The 22,453-nt window shown below is 46.1% G+C and overlaps 1 protein-coding gene across 1 annotated transcript; it reads right to left on the bottom strand.

Annotated features, from left to right (window-relative positions):
* Nucleotides 1–213: 213 nt before the first annotated feature.
* Nucleotides 214–11,349, bottom strand: ZBTB12 (zinc finger and BTB domain containing 12). Its single transcript, XM_085613843.1, has 2 exons — nt 11,224–11,349; nt 214–4,052 (listed from the first exon to the last, which is right to left on the bottom strand). The coding sequence occupies exon 2, from the start codon at nt 3,988–3,990 to the stop codon at nt 2,407–2,409; it is 1,584 nt and encodes a 527-aa protein (XP_085469969.1). The 5' UTR covers nt 3,991–4,052; nt 11,224–11,349; the 3' UTR covers nt 214–2,406.
* Nucleotides 11,350–22,453: the final 11,104 nt, after the last annotated feature.

Genomic DNA, 22,453 nt, shown 5'->3' with positions numbered 1-22,453 from the left:
AGATGTGCAGCAAGGGAGTAAAAGTCAAAACCACCATCTTCACACTAGCACTGTAATCAAGTAAACTTACATTATTTGAAAAGGAAATCCTAACAGCATCAACTTGCAGAAAAGGGACAGATATGTAAATCGCTGTATGCCTCACAAAATCCTAGAATGAGCTACTGATGTCAGATTTCACTTTAAGCCAACTATAAGCTTACAGTTAAACACTTTTTCTTTTTTTGCCTTTTATAATTTCATGTTTTTACTCACTTTTGTAAAGCGTGAGATTTCATGCACATATTTGTCTACATTCTTCGAAAGAAGATTTCCTGAGAAAAAAGGAAGATTCTAAATGCTGAGAATTCACGGAAACAGAAGAGAAAGCAGCTAATTACATCTGCTGTTGACATGGTGCACAGAACAAAACAGTATTTGTTAGAAAACAGCCCAGAAAGTCAGAGTAAAAAAAATTGTATTTTTGCCTTACTTCATGTCCTAATTTGGGGAGAATTGTCCAGGCAATAATGTATTTTTGCACAGTGCCTAAATCCTTGTATGACAGAAGGTACCCCTGCTGGCTACCAAAGACACACCAACCTTTCTGGGTGTCAATCTCTGGGTATCTAGCAGCATGTTCGGTTATTGCTGGGTCTACAGTGTCTAGCTTGCAGGGTTCACTTTGCAGCTCGTCAACTGTTCCCATAAAACTTCCATCCTCAATTTAAGATGAAGGGTAGGACTGTGCAGTACAGCCATCATCAACTTTGCCACATGAAACACCGCAGCAGGAGGGTGAGTGGAAAAATGCAGAAATTGAGATGCACACTATGCGGAGTAATGTTGAGGTCGAAAAAGGTGCACACGCTAGGACACCTGAAACCTGGTAGGTATTGAAGATGAATTAACCTGAACAGATAGCTGGTCTAACATATCTGCAGAAGAGAAACTAGCCAAGAAATTGTGTCTATGTCACAATGGCCAAGTCCATTATTTCCAACAGTGATATTTAATACAAGCTAATCAAAACAGGTGCCCAGATGTACCGGGGAAGAAAACCAGAACTTTGTCCTGGGACCAACCTAACAACCTACGACTAGTTGCCCCGGACTACAACCATATAAGGAGAATCCAAGCAGATCAGCAGCAGAGACTATACAGTCCAAGACCCATCCGGGTCAACTTAAAAATGTATGTCAGATTTGTGGTTCTATAATAAAACAAAATTTGAAACTGCAGCCCTAACAATTATTTCACTTTTCAGTGCAAGAGGACCACAGATGTCCAGGTGTGCCAACTGGTGTCCAGATGCAGGAACAAATGAACCCTTTTTAGTGCCAACGTAAGAAGCAGCATAAACAGGTTTCTGAAATCACAGCGTTTCTCCAATTTCTACCATCAAATGATCTATAAAATTGCTGCTGGTATTAAAAATCACTCCAGAATAGGGGTCCGTCATACACAAAAATCCTTTGTCTTGAGAATATACAAAGGGCTAAAAATTCTAACTACAAACCAGGAAAGTTAGAACGACTAGTTTACTCAGTTCTCTAGAACGTACACATATATATTTTTGGGAAAAATACAGGAACATTACACTTATTTTAAAATTAGTTACTCTAAATCTGCACCTTGTCTTCACCACCACTGAAGCATTTAAGGTCACTAATTTATGTACAGATGAAGAGACCTGCAGAAATCATCTCAAAATTACCTTAATTTCAGGACCTCATTTGCTCCCAGGGGCACTAAAGATGCAGCTCAACCTGCGCTGAACCGTTATGGGCAAATAGAGATACCTTAGTGGAAGCTACAGTTGTTGTGACATTACTCTATGGGCGGGGAAACAAATTCCATTAAAATAAACAAAAAGACTCCATGATGTACAGGGAAAAAAGTAGAGCACCAGAAAAGAAAAACTATCAATTATGGTACTCACCAACTGTTATCGCAAAACCAGGCATCAATGGATCTTTAACAACAGAATATTCTTTTTAGACTCAAATGCAAGTCAAAGCCAATTTTCTCACTTAGCATAGAAGTGAAGCTAAAAGCAAATACATATATGAAGATTTAGACATACTGCAGGCACAAGCGTAAACCCGTGTCTTTACTGTGTAAACGAGCTTGGAATAGAGAGAGCCGAAAGGAAGAGAACCCAACAGCTAGACTAGTTCCCCCCCTTACAAAGGCACTGTATGGCTAAAGCATCTTTGCGTCAGTAGAGGTGACATCACAGTTACCGGTTGGGCAAAAGTGGGTTAAAAAATGGCAACAGGCTGGGGTTATTCTTGGTTTGGAGGTATAAAATAAAAGAGGATTTACCCCCCACAAAAAAAGTCTTAAAAACAACGCACACAAAAAATGTCTAATACAATAACAAAAGGTTGTCTTTCAATGCAGTGTCTCAGCAGCAAAGTAAATTCAATCCATTGTACCCGTCTCTTCATCCTGACTGAGCTCTTGGGGTGCAAGCTCGGACTCTTCATCCTGCTTTGAGTAGCTAGAAACAGGCCCTTCTTCGAGTTCAGGATAGCCAGGAAGTGGTACTTCCTCTCGCTTGGCATAGCCAATATCAGGCCCATCGTCTCGTTCACCATAGCCAAGATCCCCTCCCTCTTCCCGCTCATTGTAACCACCTAGCAGGTTGATCTCAGTCACGCTGGCCTCCATAACGTTCTCGGCGGTTGTTTTACCATGCTGCTCCTTCAGGTGCCGGCGTATCGCGGGCTTGTGGGCGAAGCGAACGTTACAGTAGGAGCAATGGTATGGCCTTGCACCACTGTGCAGGTTCATGTGGTCATGCAACGTGGATTTTTGGGTGAAACACTTGCCGCAAATCAGACATGTGTGTGATTTGACACCTCTGTGCACATTCATGTGCCGGTTCAGGTTGCTGCTGTGGTTGAACTGCTTGCCGCAGCGGGGACACATGAAGATAAAATGTTGTGCTCTCATATGGAAGACTAGCTTCTCCACACCTTGGAAGACCTCTTCACACTTGGCGCACTTGATGTTCCTCAATGGATTTCCCATCCTAAGGATATCCTTCATGGTGCTGGAGCTGAAAGCCTGCCCTCCATACCCCATGAGCCCAGCCATGCTGCTCTCACACTCCCCACTACTGGTGGCTGCCTCCCGCTCCTCATAGTAGCCACTGGGGATAATCATTAGCCCATCACCCTCCATGTCCTCCGAGAAATTGTAACAGGCCTTCATCAAACCTTGCTGGCTGCTCTCCAATTCCAGGTTGAGACCCTCCACTGTGGAGTTGACCTGTGAATCTTCCTGTTCCCTGGAATCCTCTTTAGCCCATCTGGGTTGTGGTTTCTGCTTCCTCTTCCGTCGGTGAGCCTGTTCCATGGCTGACTCTACCTTCACAAGACAGTAGTCAGAGGCAGAGTCCTCCTCTGGCTCTTCATCATTGTCATCCTCTTCTTCCTCCTCACTGGCTTCCACCTTCATCTCCAAGATCTCCTGTGGGGGCAGATCTGCTTTGGTGCTAGCCTGGGAAGATCTGCTGTGTATTCCACCCCTGGACTTTGATGTTCCACCACCAAAGGATTTAGACCGTCCCCTCTTGGTGCGTCCCCCAATGCCCTCATCCTTTATGTACATTTTGGGCTCAATGTACTGGTGCAGAGCATTCCGGCATTTCACTACCACATGCTCCATCTGCAAGTAGCTGGCAGCTGTCAAGTAGTTCACAATGTCCCGCACTGCAAACTCCAGGGTGCCTGTGTAGCAGGAAAGCAGAAGGTCTGCAACAATCTTGGTGCTGTGCATGAGAGAAACCTGGAGCTCTGAGGTCGGGTTAAGTAGGAACTGGTCTCGCAGGAAGGGCGAGCAAGCTGCCAAGATGACCTTGTGGCCACGGAACTTGAGAGTATCTGACACAACAGTGACATCACAGAACCTCTCCTCAGATCGCAGTCGGTTCATGTTGCGCAAGGTGGCCGCCTCATGGCCTGGAAGCTGGAAACGCAGGACTTCCACACCAAAAGCCATGTTTTCTGCAGCCACAGTCGATTCGTTCCAGATCAGGTCAGGATGCCAGCACCTTCAATAACCTAAACAGGTGGAGCAGAAGGAGGGCAGATCATGAAAATAGAGATTTTGAAAAACAAAGGAGTAAGAACAACAAGCCAGAGGAAGCAGAGGAGACACAAAACAATGGAGAAATAGGAAACATGGCAAAGAATATTAAAGTGTGAGGACGGTATATGAATGAAATATGTAAGATAGAAGAAAGATGTAAGAACAAGAAAGATATATGGAAGCTAGTGAATGCACCAACTTCAATGACACTTCTTTTCAATCGTGCTGGGTACTGGATTATCCTATATCTAAGTATTGCCAATCTTTGAAGGTCCGGAAACTTGAGGCTAGTGGGGAGGGGAGGCGAGAAGGAAATAACATTATTTTCCCCAAATCACACAAAGTTTGTGAAATGAGCCATGGCATGCTTGGAAAGTGTGTTTCCAATGCCTGCTACATACCCAGTGGACAACATTAGGCCACTAAACTGAAATCATAAATATGTTATCACACCAAATATCAACTTTGAGTTTAGACCAAATCTCTCTACACAGGATATTTCAGCATGTAAGGTACATGAATCTGAGAACACATGAAAAGCAGTTGAGACGTTCTGCTTAAATTAAGGGGTCGCTGTAATACATTAATATTTTGAGTCAGACTGTGGCTGGATGACAGAGTTCAAGACCTGGGGGTAGAGACTGGAATAATCAAAATGTTCATCTCAAGATCCTAAGCCAGAGCTTAGTTCTACTCTACGAGCCATACTGTACTGGAGTATGGACTTGAAGTCCGGCCCCTCTCCACCTATATTGGTCATTGGCTTGATTCATTGTCCTTAGTAAATGATGGCTTCTGATTTGTTAATAGGCTTGTTAGTCCCTCCTTAGTACCGCCTTATCTTCATTTGTATCCTCACGTTAGGACTGGCTCTTTTACTTCGGTTGTTACACAGTATGTCTGATTTACTCGGTAAGCACTATTTTCTTTAATGGTTTCTCCAACTGCAGGTACTACATGTTTTCCTGCTACATTCAGCGCGCCATGGGTGCTTTCATGGGGCGCTTTTACAAAAAAAAAGCATTTGTCAACTTGACAAACAAATGCTTTTTTGGTAAAAGCGCCCCATAACGCGCTTTCACTTTAATAGCGGCTGCGAACCTTTCTTTAGACACGGCTCATCTAAAGAAAGGGGCGTGGCCTCTTGTGAAATCGCAGCATGGAGAGCTTGGCAATGCAATAGGTCTTGCATTTTTTAAACTTTGACCTATTGGTATTGTAAATGACAATGCCTTTTATTCTTGCAGGATTTTTTTTACAATGCGAATAGCTAAAAATCTCGGAATTGTGAGACCTATTGCATTGCAAATGCTTGTAATGCTCGTCTGTGAGTCAAACTGCTGCTCTACGTCTCTGCTACTACACTCACATATCTTTACACAAGCCCTTGGTAGTTCTTCGGTGTTACAACCAAAACCTTGAAACAGAAACTGCCTGAAACCTCTTCCAGCCAACTGCACTTACATTTCGGCAGGAAGGGCTGCCACTTTCAATCAAAATATTTGAACTAAAACAGTATTAAAATGATCCTTTTATTAGATTTTATGGAAACCTATACAATGTTGTACCTAATATAAGAACTCATCATGAAATTGATGCTGGGGTCAGAGCCCCCAGGTGACCTCATTTCCTTGCATACAAGTCAATAACCACTAGGGCCACATATTAATGACTGTTTCATTCCTTCATATATAAAGTGGGACATGTTTTGCGTAAAAGGCCTCAATTTTACTCAGTGCGGGACCGCGGACAGGGAACACATACAGTATATATCTCAATCGAGTCACTCATATGAAGAAAACAAGCATATCCATAAAGTCTGATTGCAACCAAGTAAACTCAGCTCTTCAGCCGCCTTATCTACTGAGACTGTCCTCAGCTTCTAAACTAGCAACACATTCCTTAATTTATTTTTTAAAGCAAATTTGTATCCTGATTTCAAGCTGGAAACAATGCGTGGCTGGATGCTGAAACAATGTCTTGAATCCTTACATGGCTAACTTATCTTGTAGAGCTAGCATTGCATTTCTCCTACTAATATTATCGAGGAATAGGTTAGAAAATATCAGAATGACCTCCACTGCAGCCTCATGTCCTCCTGCGGGTCTGTGGGATGCAGGAAAGCCTTCTCATTACAGGGTCTGCCAAAGTTACAAGGCCCATCCCCCTCATGGGATTTCCTTTATTTCCTACTTCTCTGAACCGGTCTTACAACTTTCATGCTGACGTCCTCTCTGTGCCAATACCATCTGGATCTAGCGCTTGGAACAGCAAGGCACGCATGTACATCCCCAGGTCTATTTGGGCTCGAAGCTCTTTCGCATTTGCTACCTTCTGCAGTTTATTCATTCTCCACAGCTTTGCTATTGGACTACAGAGCCTATAACAAGGTTCCAAAATGCTCCACATCTCCTGCTCTGCTAGCATGCTTTCTGCTCTCGCCCACAACTGCTTGGCAATGTTTTGCAAACCTAGTTCAATACATGTCCAAATTCTCTTCAGCTACCTCCTCACGTGTTCAATGGGGCGGTCAAGATTTGGTGCACTTGGTTCCACCGAGTCTGTTTGGAGCATTTCACCTGTGTCTGCTTCTCTAGCACAATCTATTGAGCCACATCTCTACATTTAGGGCTCTGTTTACAAGGGTGATTACACTGGTGAATTAAATCAATTTGCTTGAGAGTAAGCTTTATTTTTCGTCATTTAATCGGGTGGGGGCTATCAATTCACACGTATTGACTAGGCAGCACTTCTAATGCACACACAGCCTCGAGATGAGTTATAAGGGCTTTGGTCTAATAAACTACTATGGCCGATAAAGGGGATGGTTTCAGGGTCTTTTTGAAAAATGCAAAGCTCTAAGAGCAGCATAATACAACTGGCAACGCATTCTGAATAATAAAATACATTAATTATTAATTTGTGCAATTAATAAATAAAAAATATAATTTATATGAATTAATAAAGTTGAAAACTTTGAAAGGAGAAAGTCCTAACCTTCTGGAAAACAACAGCATTTACATGGTGTACACTACCTGGCTCGGTTTCTAGGTGCTGGTCTTGTAACTCAAGAGCAAAAAGGTACAGGAGTAAACCCATTAACCCAGCTGAGACCGGGTAATTTATTATAACAGTAAAAACAATGTTTCAACAGGTAAACCAAGCGAGGGGACTGATTAGACAGTGTATCAATCACATAGCACAGAGAAGAAAACAAGGGAGACCAAAGGAAGGTGAAAAGATTGTTATTTGCATATAGAAGCACAGAATTACAACTAAATTGCTGACGGTTATTTCCGGGTACGATCCTGCCTTGTACTCGAGAGACGCTTTACTCGTCCCTGACCATGCTTGGATTAATTCTGGCTCCCGCTACTTGATACCTTGAGCATATATTCATTGGACTCAACCCGCCACCTTCACCCAATTCAACATGTCTTGTAACTCATGCCAACTAAATGGGCCAGTCTTCAGCTTTTGACCACTGCGAGCGAGTCATGGAAAAAAGCAGATGTACAAGGGAAGTGAGTTTGAGACGTAGGAGGCTCCTACTGACAAAGCCAGATTGCCCCAAAAAACAAGGATGACCCATGGAGTAACTAGCATAGACTTTTCGTTGGTCTGCCGGTTACAAAGTGGTAGCTATGATTGTAATTTGGAAGTGAGTGGAGTGTGGGTCGTACTCCTGGGGGAATTTACTGAAAAGACGTTTTTCAAGCAGATCCAGTCATAGAAATGCAACTTTTATAAATTCCTGCAAACTGTAGAAATGATATTTCTCATCTTTAGACAAACATTAGGAGCATTTTGTGCGCGCTGGAGTCTACACAGCAGGGATAGGAGTAGAGAGCATTACAACAGTTAAGCGGGTAATTAATAGCCGCTACAACTATTGGGGCTCAATATTTAACGGACAACACTAGAAGTGTATGTTTGTTCTTTCTGATGAGGAAGTAAAGTCTGCACATATCAATGTTTTTGACATTATTGTTTTGAAAGTTTGAGAGACATATGAAAAGTCTTTGGGTGGAATGGAGGTGAACTATAGTGTCCCCTTACACCCGGAAATAATCAACTCCATGTTGCAGCCACGTAACTGGAGAACATGATCTGGAATCCAATTGGAGCTCGAATAGAGCACTTGAAGTTCTTGACGGGTTTTAGGCATGAAAATAATTTGTTTACTTGGGTCTGGTCATAAAACACACAAAAGGTGATAAGAGGAACGCTTGCAATAAGTCTAACCACTTGTACTTGCTCAAGGTAGTATTCCAGACATCTTCTTTTGCCCACCAAGCCATGTGGCTGACAGTAAAATTTAAATGGGACCCAGGCAGTGAAGGCTTCAGTGAAAAACCATAATCAAATAACGGTATCGAGGGCCTAATTAAACTGTTCCAAACTTATCAAAAAAGGAACCAAACCTCCTTGCTGTGCCTTTTAAGGCCTGAGAGTGGCAAAGAAATTCTCTACTGAAATGCAGTGGTCAGTCATGTAAAAGATCCCAGCGAGATCCAGACGCGCACCCCTGGAGAGTGTCACATCATGAAACTGCTGGGATCATCCCAAATTTCCAGAATGGGCCATGGCCTGGTCAAAATAGGAAAGAGAAAATGGTGAAGGTCTAGAATAAGCTGTAGCTGGTAGACAATAAAATGTTCTAATATATTGGCTAGTACTGGAAGGTTAGTAATGGGTCTCAAGTTGGAAAGCTTAGAAGTAGAAAGACCAGTTTTCTTTAAAAAGGGGTAACTTGACCTTTTTTTCAGCTGGTATGCTAGATTCCCGGATGGTGAGATTGATCAAATGGCAAATAAAAGGGGTAAGGAGCAATGTTTTTGCTTTAGGAGCCATCTAGAACTGGGTTGCTGTCTACATTTGTGGGCTTCTGTTTGAAGAGGTGATGCACATTTCATTGTTGGAGGCCTCTTCAAGAAGGAAGGAGTTTTCAAAATAAAATTGAAGGACAGTTTGAGAAAAACTGTCGCCGTTTATCAGTTGTGGCTAGTTTACTGCAGATCTTCATAATCTTATTTAAAATAAAGTCATTAAGTTGCTTGCAAAGTTCAATATAGTGAGTGGTGTGAAAATTGTTTTGGGCACTATTAAAAGTGATAGAAACGAGTTTGAAAAGAATGGGGGATTGATTGCTTGTGTTATTCAAAACTGATCATGACCAACCTTCTTAGTGCTTTGTCTGCTTTTGTGTTGGCTTGATATTATGCTTAAGAGTGGGACACATTTTCCTATGTTATTAAGGCTCGAATTTCTGGGTTTTTAGCTTCGTGTGCTTGTACACAGGTTTTTCATGTGGTCCTTAATGCTACAATTAATTATTTCACATTGAAAGAGCAGAGTCTGAATGCCTCTTCAATGTGGCAATAACAATCAGGTAGCATTAGGGAACCTGACAAGAAGGGCAGAGTGGTTCTTTCAGCTGTACTTCTTCAATTAGGATACTCCAGTGGGGGTGTCCTAATATTATACCTGGATGTTCTAGCGAGAAAGAAATGAGTGACCGGTGAGACCAGATGGATGGCATGGAAGTGTAATGATTTACAGGAGCATCTTTTGTAAACAGAGCATCAATAGTAACCTTTAATATGGATGGGTCTGTAGTAAACTAAAAGGTCTTAGGTAACAGCTTCTTGTAAGTGTATCAAAGGTAACGTCCAGCCAAAAGATAAAGTCTCCCAGGACTCGGGTGACTTTGGAGGAGGGTTTGAGTTGTGGAATTGTCAGAAGGCAACTATCATTGCTCCACTGGTTTCTTACATGGATAGGAGGATGGATTTTTTTCAGTTGAATATTCGGGAAACCCGATTGCTTAAGCACATGTAAACAATACAGCCAGTTTAAATTTATAGGTGTGATATTAGCAACTGCTTGGTGAACTATATGTGGGTTCAGCGGGCATAAGTACTGTAGCATTGGAATTTCTAGTATTCCCTGCCACATTAGTAGTCGTCAGCTGAATGGGAATGTGCTACTCTAAGTGGCATAGTGGTCCCTGCCTCACAAATCCCAGAAGTCCCACCAACAGAAGGTCTCTGTGCATAATTTTAAGGCGAAACACAGCTGACCACCAAGCCATTGGGCAAATCCATCTATTTGAAACCAGAGTGGTTCCCTGGCATGTTATCAAGAAAAAGCTAAGTGGCATGGCTTGGTCATTCCTTGCAGGCTCTCGTGGTGTTATTAACCTATTCAGATTTGAGTCACGATTTATTTTTTATCAGAACCTGAACTGAAACACTTAGTTAGTCCTAGTTTCATTGTGCTGACCCGAACAGGGCGGTTCTGGAACCGTCAGAATCCATACAGCTGAGCTGGGCCCTCATTACCATGTTCCATCAGACTAAACCAGTAATGATATGCCCCTTCTTACTGAATGCCTGCTTGGCACTCATTGTCTACATGCATGTGCTGTACACAGTGGAATGTTGGTTTGTGTGGTAAAAAGATGATAGTGACCATTAGATGTACATTGTTAGAAGCGTGCCTGTTTGATATCTGTGCAATCAAATACCAGACCTTAAAATGGGTGAGGTACCTGAAGGAATGCAGGGGGGTAGGAAAGTGGCAGATATTGGATGGTAGCAGGAGAACTTAGCTAAAGATAGCGAGAAAAGAAATGCTAAGAACCAGGAGAGGTGATGAAGGCGCAGAACTTCAAAGAGAGGGTGGACAAGTACATGGGGCAGAAGAGGATGGAAGTGGGGGCAGCAAAAAGGAGCCTCGCGGGAGGCAGATGGGGAGCCTGTAGGTAGACGCAGAAGGGGAGCCTAGGTGCAATATAATAGGATGGGGAAGGGCACCGGTTGGGCATCAGGGGCACCAAAGGCTCCCGGGTGTGGGGGAGATGGGGGGCTGCAGAGAGGGGATGGGGGCTAGGAGGAGGAGAAGGGGTCTGAAACCAGGCCGAGGTGGATGCCACAAGGATGGGTCTGACGATGAGCCACATTAAACGGTGGCTGGACAGGAGCCATAGAAGGTGGGGGAAGGGTGAAAGCCGGAGCAGGTGCTCTTGCTTTTATTTCGCCCCTTGCTAAGTGCTCCATCATGACAACACTGTTCCCCGGATGCCCCCTTTCCCATTTATTAGAGGGGGGTAAAGTCCCACAGTCCCCAGAACCCCCGTACCTCGCTATTCGGTTTTCTGGGCCACAACAACAGCAGCTTTCTAGGCTCTCAAAGGGGGATTTAGTCCGTCCTTTGTTTCATCACAAGTCTTGCGCCACTCCCAAGATGGCGACCGGGAGAGGATGCATACCCGTTGTCTTACTTCTCTGTCTGTGAGCGATATACATAGCGATCCCACATTACCATCCTGCTAAGGATATGCTGTCACGTAGAATGGCGTCCATATTGGAAGTATTTTACCACTTACACGAAAAGCGCACCAGCTTCTCCTGCCTACTGGCATAGAAGCTACATGTAGAAAGTGTAATGAACATAGAAAACGCACTTTATTGGCCCAGTTCCAAATTATAGGGCCAGAAGTGAATGTAACAAGCATTTACAATGCAATAGGTCTCGCATTTGTGAGATTTTAAGCATTTGTAATTGTAAATAACAATGCCTTTTATTTATATTTAAAAAACCACAGCATAAATAAAAGGCATTCTCATTTACAATGCCAATAGCTCAAATTCGCGTAAATGCGAGACCTATTGCATTGCAAATGCTTGTTGTTTTTGCATTCCAACATAAGCAGCCTGCTGAAATACCCAGTAAGTAGTAGTCCTACTTTTACGACAGTACAATGAAAGCAACTGAGTCTGTTATGCCAAAGCCTCCATTCGTCAGTCCCATCTTCTCATTACCATCAGGACATGAAGTTTTAAAAATATAAATATATATAGTATATGTTAATTTGCAATCAGACAACAGACATGTTTAGCAGGCAAGTAATAGCTCAATGAAATTGGCGGCACTGCAGGTTAATAATGCTACCGTGCATGTGGTTGTTGATAACTGCACAATGGACTGTTTACCAGTGTAACAAGTCAAGCCGCCACAGGCCAGACCCCACCCTGTTACCGACCCCTCCGGCTGAGGGTACTTTGGGGGGTTGGGGGTGAGGACGCGGGACCGGTATCTGGAGAGATAGTACTTCTGTTTATTAAAGTGCCAGTATACCCTGAATGGATTTCACTGCTGTCTATGTCGAGAGCCTGTAACACCTGTAGGGATAGCTTTGTTAACCACGGTGGGTGCTTGTGACAGCAGAATGGGTAGCTCTGTTAGGTAGGCTGAGAGCGTGTAACATCTTGATGGATATCTGTTAACGGTGGTGAAAGTCTGTAAAAAGAGAAAGGATAACTCCGCTAGTTGTGGTGAGAGTGTGTAACATCCGGAGCGATAGCTCTGTTATCTGTGGTAAAAGATTAAGCAGAGAAAGGATAGCTCCTATTTCCTCTTTTTGCCTGTTGCTGTTGACTGTACCCCCTCTTCGCCCCCCCTTTTTGCTTTATTGCCTGCTCTCCTCCGTGCCCCGTCCGCTGGTTCCTTGTTTCCCCCCTCCCGCCGCCCCGCGTTTCCCGCCGCTGTCCCCCCTGCGGCCCAGCGCCCCCTGTGTCCGGATTCGTCGCGCTCCGCCCTCCCAGCTGCTCCTCCCTCCCTCGTCCCCCCCCCTCATAATGCAGGCCGCTGCGCGGTGAAGGAGCAACCCTAGACCCTGATTTCAGGTCAGGCTGCTCCCCCACTGCGCTAGCTCACCCTGCTAAGCGTCGTGTCCCTGACGCTACTGCCGAGAGTTCGAGGCCCTCCTCCACCCGCAGGCTCCTGCCTGCGCCTCATCCCTGGTGGCCCAGTGGTGGGCTCATAAGTACTGTCTGCCCCTGACTGTTGTTTAACTCTGTTGCGTGCGTTCTTGTTTATTTAGGTTTCGTTTACTTCCTTTTGTTCGGTCTCTGCTCTTGACTGTACCCCCTTGTGCCCCCCCCCTTTTTGCTCTATTGCGTGCGTTTTCTGTATTTATTTAGGTTTAGTTTATTTCCTCTTTTTGCCTGTTGCTGTTGACTGTACCCCCTATGTGCCCCCTCTTTTTGCTTTATTGCCTGCTCTCCTCCGTGCCCCATCCGCTGGTTCCTTGTTTCCCCCCTCCCGCTGCCCCGCGTTTCCCGCCGCTGTCTCCCCTGTGGCCCACCCCCCCTGTGTCCCGATTCGTCGCGCTCCCGCCTCCCAGCTGCTCCTCTCTTCCTCGTCCCCCCCTCATAATGCAGGCCGCTGCACGGCAGCGCCGCCGCGCAGAGGCAAGCCCGTCGGCGCCCGTCTGCGTCGGGCCCGTGCCCAGCGCCAGAACCTCTGGACCCCGCGAACGCCACTACGCCAGACTCCGCTACGACGCCACGGCCCTCCACGCTCTCAACACCGGCCGAAAACACAGCTGCTTCCAGGCCGCACCGAAACGCACCCACAGACCATTCTCCTGCCGCGGCTGCAGCCTTACCTGCGACAGAGCCACCAAACCTCCAACGACCAGACCCAACCACCTCTGCTGCATACTCCTCAACACCCGCTCCGCACGCAGACACGCCGGCGAGCTCTGAGACCTGCTCAACACCACCGTCCCTGACGTGGCCTTCCTGACTGAGACCTGGTGGAACGGCTCCTCGGCACCCGACATCGCCATAGCCATCCCAGACGGCTACAAGTTCATCCGCAGAGACCGCGCCAACGGTATCGGAGGAGGAATAGCCATCGTCCACAAGTCCACCCTCAAGGTCTCCACCCACGCAGACAACACCCTCAAGACCGCCAAACACCTGCACTTCCAAAACCACACCGACCCCAACACTACCCTCAGAGGAACGCTCATCTACAGACCCCCGGGACCCAGGGCGCCGTTCAGCGAATCCATCGCCGACCTCGCCAGCACCCACGCACTCGCATCCACGGACTACCTCCTCCTCGGGGACCTGAACTTCCACCTCGAGAACAACAGTGATGCCAACTCCGCCACCCTGATTGACAACCTCGCAATCCTCGGCCTCAGACAGCTCGTCACCGCACCCACCTACGCCGCCGGCCACACGCTGGACCCCATCTTCTCCACATGCACCCACGTCGCCTTCGACCACATCACCGAACTCCACTGGACCGACCACCGCTGCATCCACTTCACCTTCAAGAAACCAACCACGCACCACCGCACCCAACAACTCCCCCGTCGCTGCTGGAGCAAAGTCACCGAACACCAACTGACCTCCACTCTCGCCCAGATCCCACCTGAGGCCTCCACAAACCCAAACACAGCAGCCCGCAACCTCAGACAGTGGATTGAAGACTGTGCCAACACCCTCGCTCCACTCAGGAAACCCCCCATCAACCATGCCAGCAAGAAAGCCACCTGGTTCACCGACGAGCTAGAGACCTCCAAACGTGCCTGCCGGAAACTGGAGAAGAAATGGCTCAGCGAACGCACACCAGACAGTCACGCAGCCCACAAGGACGCCACTCGTAGACACCACCACCTCATCAGAATGGCCAAAAGATCCTCCTTCAAAAACCGACTGGACAACAATGCACACGACAGCAAAGAGCTCTTCAGCATCGTGAAGGAACTCTCCAACCCCAACGCCAACGCCAACGACATCCCGCCCTCACAAGAACTGTGCAACGCTCTGGCAACCTTCTTCCACAAGAAGATCGCAGACATCCACAACAGCTTCAACCCCCTGATCGACCCAATCGCGCCAGACTCCACCACCGCTAACACCACCTGGACCAACCACCTGACCTCCTGGACCAACGTCAATTACGAAGAAACACGCACGGTCATGAACTCCATCCACTCTGGATCACCATCAGACCCATGCCCTCACCCCGTGTTCAACAAAGCCGACACAACCATCGCACCCCAACTACAGAAGGTCATCAACGCCTCCTTCGAGACAGCCACATTCCCGGACAGCAGGAAGCACTCCGAAATCAACGCCCTCCTCAAGAAGCCTAAGACGGACCCCAACGACCTAAAGAACTTCCGACCCATCTCCCTGCTCCCGTTCCCGACGAAGGTCATCGAGAAAATCGTCAACGCACAACTAACCCGCCACCTTGAAGACAACAACATCCTGGACCCATCCCAGTCCGGGTTCAGACGGAACCACAGCACTGAAACAGCCCTCATCGCTGCCACAGATGACATCAGGCGCCAACTCGATAACGGCGAAACCTCAGCCCTCATCCTCCTGGACCTTTCGGCCGCCTTCGACACGGTCTGTCATCGCACCCTAAAAACACGCTTTCAAGAAGCCGGGATCCACGGGAAAGCCCTCAGCTGGACCACATCCTTCCTCTCCGGCAGAACCCATAGAGTTCGACTCCCACCCTTCCTATCCAAAGCCACTGACATCATCTGCGGCGTCCCCCAGGTATCGTCACTCAGCCCGACGCTATTCAACATCTACATGACCCCCCTCGCACAAGTGGCCCGTCTGCACAACTTCAACATCATCTCCTACGCCGACGACACCCAGCTCATCCTCTCCCTCACCAAGGACCCACACACCGCCAAAATGAACCTCCACGAGGGAATGAAGGCGGTCGCCGACTGGATGCAGAGCAGCCATCTGAAACTGAATTCGGACAAGACGGAGGTCCTCATCCTCGGACCCACCCCCTCGGCCTGGGACGACTCGTGGTGGCCGACAACGCTTGGACCGGCACCCACCCCCACGCAACCTCGGATTCGTCCTCGACTCCTCCCTCTCCATGTCGAAGCAGATCTACGGAGGAATCCCAGCCAAGCACCTGCATCGACTTCAGCACATCCAAAATGCCTCAGCACGACTGATCCTTGACCTACCCCGCCGCAGCCACATCACCCCCCACCTGAAAGACCTGCACTGGCTCCCCATCAACAAGAGGATCACCTTCAAACTCCTCACCCACGCACACAAAGCACTCCACAACGCCGGACCAGCCTACCTGAACGACAGACTCCACTTCTACACCCCCACCCGCCAGCTCCGCTCAGCAAACCTCGCCCTCGCTGCTATCCCCCGCATCCAACGAAAGACCACCGGCGGCAGATCTTTCTCCTACCTCGCCGCCAAGACCTGGAACATCCTCCCCACCCACCTACGGTAGACCCAGGACCTGCTCACCTTCTGAAGACTCCTCAAGACCTGGCTCTTCGAGCAGTAGCGCCCCCCCCCCCCCCCCCAGCACCTTGAGACCCTCACGGGTAAGTAGTGCGCTTTACAAATTTCTTGATTGATTGATTGATTGATTGATAGCTCTGCTAGGTATGTCGAGAGACTGTGACTTCCGGAGGAATACCTCTGTTCTCTACAGCAAGCGAACCTGTAAGAGCAGAAACTGTAGGTCTGCTGTCTGTGGTGAGATCCTGTAAGGACTGGAGGTATTTTACTGTTATTTCAAGAGCCTGTAAGATCGGGAGGTATAGCACGGTTGTATTTAGTTATAGCCTGTAAGAGCAGAAAAGTTGTTAAAAACCTGTAAGCCCCGATGGGGTGAGGTTGCCGGCTGTGATCAGACCCTGTGAACTCTGGGGCACACCAATGCGATTAACTGCGAGAGCCCATGAGATCTAGAGAGATAAAGTGCTATCTAGGATCTGGAGGGATATCACTGCTGTTCATGGAGAGAGCTTATAAGATCTGCAGTTATGAGGCTGCTATATGTGATCAGAGCCTGTTGATGTGGAGGGATAGCAGTGTTATCTTTGAGACTTTGTACGACCCGGAGAGGTTTCCCAGTGGAGAGCCTGTGTGACCGGAAGTGACAGTCCTGATGTCTGTAGGGAGACTGTACAATCATGTGGGATAGCTGTGCTGTCCAAGGGCAGGCCCCCACATTAGGCTGTTGCCGAGGGGAGGGGGTACTGGGGCGTAACAGCAAGCCTTTCAGCTCATCCTTTGCACTAGCGCCCTGAGGCCGGCCTGCGTGGGCTCAGCTGGTGTGCGGCCCCCGAGGAGGGCGCTGTGGGCTCGGGCATGTCTGTACCTGTATTGGCAGGACCTCCAGGCCAGCACGGCCGACGTGTTAACTGTAGTGTAACAGCACGTAGGATAAGTGTCAGCATGTGAAATACATCGGGGGCATTCTGGGCGGTGTGCTGTGAACAATCCGGCCGTGCCTCCAGGCACTTTACATTTGAGAGGAGCAGAAATCACAGTCCAGGCCATCAGAAGGTATTTAGAGGTAATTCAGCAGAGTTCGGATATGAACGGAAACGAGAGGGTCAGAGACTATTACTGTTATCCTACTCCAACAAGCGCTGTACTGCGAATTAATGTACAGTAATTTCTCCGTCTCATGTAAACATGGGTTTGAGGACTGCCTTGGCTCTAAATTGCAACATTACGCGGCACATATCCGGCGTTTCATTACCTTCCGATAGCTTCGAGTTGCTTAGGGCAGTATTGTAACAACTTTAAACGATTCTTTTAGTCACCAGTCACTGCCGTGTAAACAGTGTAACATTAAACGAGAGGGGGAGTAGGCGGTGAGCCCGCAAGTGGTGCGTGCGCGCGCCACAGCGAGCCATGTGGTTTCAATTATCGCACCCGTGACTGGGCACGATAATTGAAACCACATGGCAGCAGTGCGCGTAATAGACACCAATAGGCCATGGGCGGAGCAATGCACCCGCCTTTGGCCAATTGCGTGCTGTCTTTTATAAAAAGATGCACGCAAAGGCCAATAGCGTGGGCCAAAAGGAAAAGCACACGCACGAGCGTGTGCAATTCCTAGGTCTGTTTTAAAACCCCCTACAAGAGGTCTCTCGCTGCGCAAGCAGTGCTCCGCACTGCAACGCTAGGCGCGAGACCTAAAAATGGGAAGCAGTAGGAAGACGATGACCCCAGTTAATAGTCTTATTGGCCCATGAATAAACCACTAGCCAGGGAGGAAATGTGGTCCTACGGAGAGAGCTGCCTCCCTTGTAACTAGGGTTGACACTATTTCCAGAAAAAATACTGGCAATTTTGTTCATGTTTTAATTCTGAAAAGGCCTGGACATGATTCTTAGGTAGAACTTTATATGAAGTTGTAGTATTCATCTTTAACATGGCCTTTTTGTTTTTGTCTACTATAATTACGAGTCTGGAGTGATCACGGCAGCTTTAGAACACGTTAAAGTATTTTCTTCCTACTTTTACTGTTTAAACTAGGTACTGATAATGCATACATGCCAACATTTTAGAAGGAAAAGAGGGAGATTTAAAATAAATAATCAGGAAGTGTATTTCTCCCATTGGATTCTATTGAAGGAAATATATTTACAAGTGGGAGACAGCCACAAAAAGCAATTTTTTGCTTTGAAAATCGGGAGTCTCCCGTCTGAATAGGTTCTATTGGCATGTATGGATAATGGGGCAAAAATATCAGCTTTATGTACAGGCAGGGACACTAAAATACCGGTCACGCCGGTATAAAACCGCACAGGTGGCAACCATATTCGGAACTAAGGGACATATGCGTACCTGGTAAGTTTTCAGATTTCTTATGTGTGACTGACATTTCTACAGTTTCAGTGTTAGTAGAACTGCCACCTTTCCTACATAAAAATACTGCCCGACTGTTTACCATTTAAGATTCTTCAAGGCCTAGACATGAGCCTTAAATAGAACCTTATATGAAGTCATTTTAAAATGCCTTTTCTGTCTTTAATTATCAGTCAGTGGTACATAGGGCACCTGCATGTAGAACACATTTTAAAGCGTTGTCTTCTAACATTTATTGTATAAAGTAGGTACTGATAAGAGGGAAATAAAAACAGTTTGGATGATTTTTCAGGAATAGGGACATTAAAATACTGGTCATGTCGGTATAAATCCGGCCAGGTGGCAACAGTACTTATGAGTGACATTCTGAGGTCTAATTAGAATTAAACATGTTTCAATTCTGACAACTTAAGACTAAATTGAAAATTGCTTGCCTGTAGAAGAGTTTTTCAGAGTGTCTCAACCACTTATGCCCCTTTCCTCCTCACATCTTTAAAAAATCCTCCATCTGCATGTCTGACATCATGTCCTTCCTCTTCGCCACTGCCTTTTCACTTTGCCTTTCTGCATTACTTTCTTGTGTCACGCCCTTCGCCATGCTCATTCTCTCACTCCTCTCCTCATCTCTAAATACGGTAGTATTTTCACAGCTGTAGACCGCCTTCACACTCCTTCACATGAAGTGGTAATTACAATTATCATATGTGTGACAATCAGTCTACGAACTCTGCAGGGATGCTTCAGATTGGATGAGTATGTAATCAAAACAACTTTATGAAGTATTTAAATTCAAGTATGCATTTGTGAATCACATTTCATAAGAGCAAATAGCAGTTCAGCAGAACTGTTTTCATCAAATTTTGTATTCAAAACTTCTTTCCAGCAAGATAAAAAGAAAACTGTAATCAACAGAATGTTAAAAAAATGTATAACAAAAAAAATGTATAAATCCTTACCGGAGGAAAAGTGGCTTTATGTAAACTAAGCCTGTGAAAAATCAAAATGTCACGATCTTGTGAGAATTTAGCACTTTAAAGTAATATGGATTAATTTGCAATTTTGTTATGTTTTGTATTGTAAAGGATGTATATATTGTGTAATAATTTTGTAAATATATATATGTTATTTGTAGCCCTGAATAAGTCCGCGAGGATGAAACGCGTTGGCTACGGTCTTTTTATCTTGCTGGAAAGAAGTTTTGAATAAAGAATTTGATGAAAACTGCTATTTGCTCTTATGAAATGGGATTCACAAATGCATACTTGAATTTAAATACTTCCTATGTACCGTGACTGAAATTTGAGTGCTGGACCATTGTGTTGTGTTTATAGTTAATTGAGACAGTTTTTGTCTTAGGAGATTTAGGGGTTTTGGATCTCCGGTCCGTAGCACCTTGCTTGTTTAGCTAATAAAAATAATTTTACTAAGGATAGGTGCAATTTTGTCTTGCCCCAAACCTCGTCCTTTTGTATCATAGTTTCAAAACATCTTTATGACCCACTGAGAGCAATTGTGAGAAACTTTCACTAACTTCAGCATCAACTCCAGAGTTATTATAAACTTTTGTTAAGCGCAACTGCAACCCCACGGGTATCCTGGCACCTACTGCCTGTAGATCCATATGTTCAAGAGTTTCCTGAATAATAAATGGTCCTGAGTCAGTCGAATATGTGCTGGTATACTGTTCCATAGTTTGGGTCCCTGAACTGAATAGGGTCTACCTCTGACTCTTGCTTGCTTGTACCTAGGAATCTGGAGTAAAGGCACAGAAGCTTAGCGAAGTAATCTGCCTGGTAGGTATGGAGAAATCCTATCTGCCAGGGTGCAAGGCACCTGCTGGGAGACCGTCTTGTGCATCAAGCACACTACTTTAAATAAAATTCTCTCTTCACTGGCAACCAGTGCGAGGAATTAAGGGGATGCAGAGGTGGAGGAACTCAATTGCAGCATGGATTTGTGAGAGATTGTTGGAAAGTGGGTTATTGGTAGGGGCAAATGTAGGTCTGCCACTGGCAATAAGACCACTAACACATTATAGGACTCAGCATAGGTCTTAGAAAATTATTCCTATGCTCAACCCTTGGTAACATATTTGCGAGCAGACAGGCTTAACTTCAAAGACAGGTATGTTAAGCATTCAAAAACATCACTTCAGTAAATAATTAGGACACAACACATAATAAAAATCCAACTCCAATTTATAAAAATAGGAAATATTTTTATCTTTAAAATGACACAAAAATGACAAAAACTCAATGTAGGGAACTGGAGATATGAATTTTCAAAGATTTAATAAAATATAGCAATTAGAAGTTTATAGCACCATAGTGTGATACCTGCTTGCGATAGACCGGGGCAAAGTCAAAGTTTCAGGCCATCTGCGATGGAGCCCTGGGCGGCTACAGCTTGCGGCAGGTCCCGGTCTCAGTTTCTATCTTCACACTTAGAAACTTTTCTGGAGCTTTTCTCCTCGAGGCCCCTCGACGCTCCCAGCCAGTCCGCATTCGGTGAGGGTTCGCCGGATTGACTTGTGACGAGGTCCCGGTCAACTTCCCTGGAGCGGACTTAGAAAATATTTCAAGATTGCTTCAGCGGGACAACTCAGGAATCCAGGCTGGCACATGATAGAAGGCAGGCGGCTTGGCTCTCGCGGTTGTTCCCGGTCACCTTTTCTACGAGCGGACTTAGAAACATTTCTGGAGCTTTTTTTCGCGGGGTCTCTCGATGCTCCTCATGTAGACGGATCCGGTGAGGGTTCGCCGGCTTGAGATTTCTTCTAGTCCCGGTCAAACTCTGGAAGTTGGACCGATGGAGCTTTTATCGGGACAAACCTGGTTGGCTTGGACGGCTCGCGGTGGAAGGCAGGCAGCCTGCCTGGCCAGGATGAGTCGATCTCTTTATGGAGCTTTTTTTCAAAGTTGCTCCAAAGTTCTCCAAATTTCTTGAACTTCTTCCTGAAGTTCCTCAAGGGGTCCCAAAGTTTCTCAAACTCACTCCAAAGGCCTGGAAGCTCCAAGATGGTCCTTGAAAGTTGAGGACTTCAGTTCCCACAATCCACTGGTACAAAACCCTTATAAATCCACTGATGGTTCTCCAAGGTGTAGATTTAGTTGGTGATGTTCCAGATGAGCTCTTTTAACCTGTAGCTTGCAGTGAGTCCACTCTTTAGTTCTTTTTCAGCAAAATAATCCACAGGGCTGTAGTTTCAGATGGTGGAGTCTTCAGAGGTCAGGCCTTAGAAATCTTTGCACAGCAAAACTTCTCAGCAGGGCACTTCTTGCTTCAGTATGATTCAAGCAGCAGATCTGAGAGGCGGCTCTGCCCCTCTCAGATACTTATACCAAAGTGTCTAGGTCAGGTAGGAGGTAACTTCTGACCAATGGGAGAAGGGTAAATCCTCAAAGATATGACCACACACTGTAGAGTGTGGCATTATTTTGTCCCAGAGTGCATCAAATCTTCCAATTCCATAATGGCTGATTTTCCAGCAAGGAGGTAAGAGCTGGCTCAACACACCCCTAGGATAGCTAATTTACTTAGACTCTCCCATCTGCATCTGCTCATACCCTCCTTAATCCTACCATCTGCCTAAGGTGGGAAGTTCAGAGTTGTAAATGACACTGGCCTCTGCTCTCTTCTTTGAAGAACATAGTTTACGACTGTGAGAAGTTGGCCTGATGTATGATGTCACTAGTTCTAGTGTACACCTTATATCAGTCCAAACAACCCTTATGGTGATTGGTTGTAAAGTCAACCTTATAGACCAGCTATCCTAGTAGTAGCATGGACAAGAGCAGTCTTAGGCTAAACTCTGAATGGCATGTTAAGCCAGCTGTTATACCATTTGTAACCCCTTGAATACCAAATGAAAGGACACCACAACAGATATATATATA

This window comes from Triturus cristatus, chromosome 1_1, assembly GCF_964204655.1.
Source record: "Triturus cristatus chromosome 1_1, aTriCri1.1, whole genome shotgun sequence".
NCBI classification, from domain to species: Eukaryota; Metazoa; Chordata; class Amphibia; order Caudata; family Salamandridae; genus Triturus; species Triturus cristatus.
This window is presented reverse-complemented; position numbering and strand designations above follow the sequence as displayed.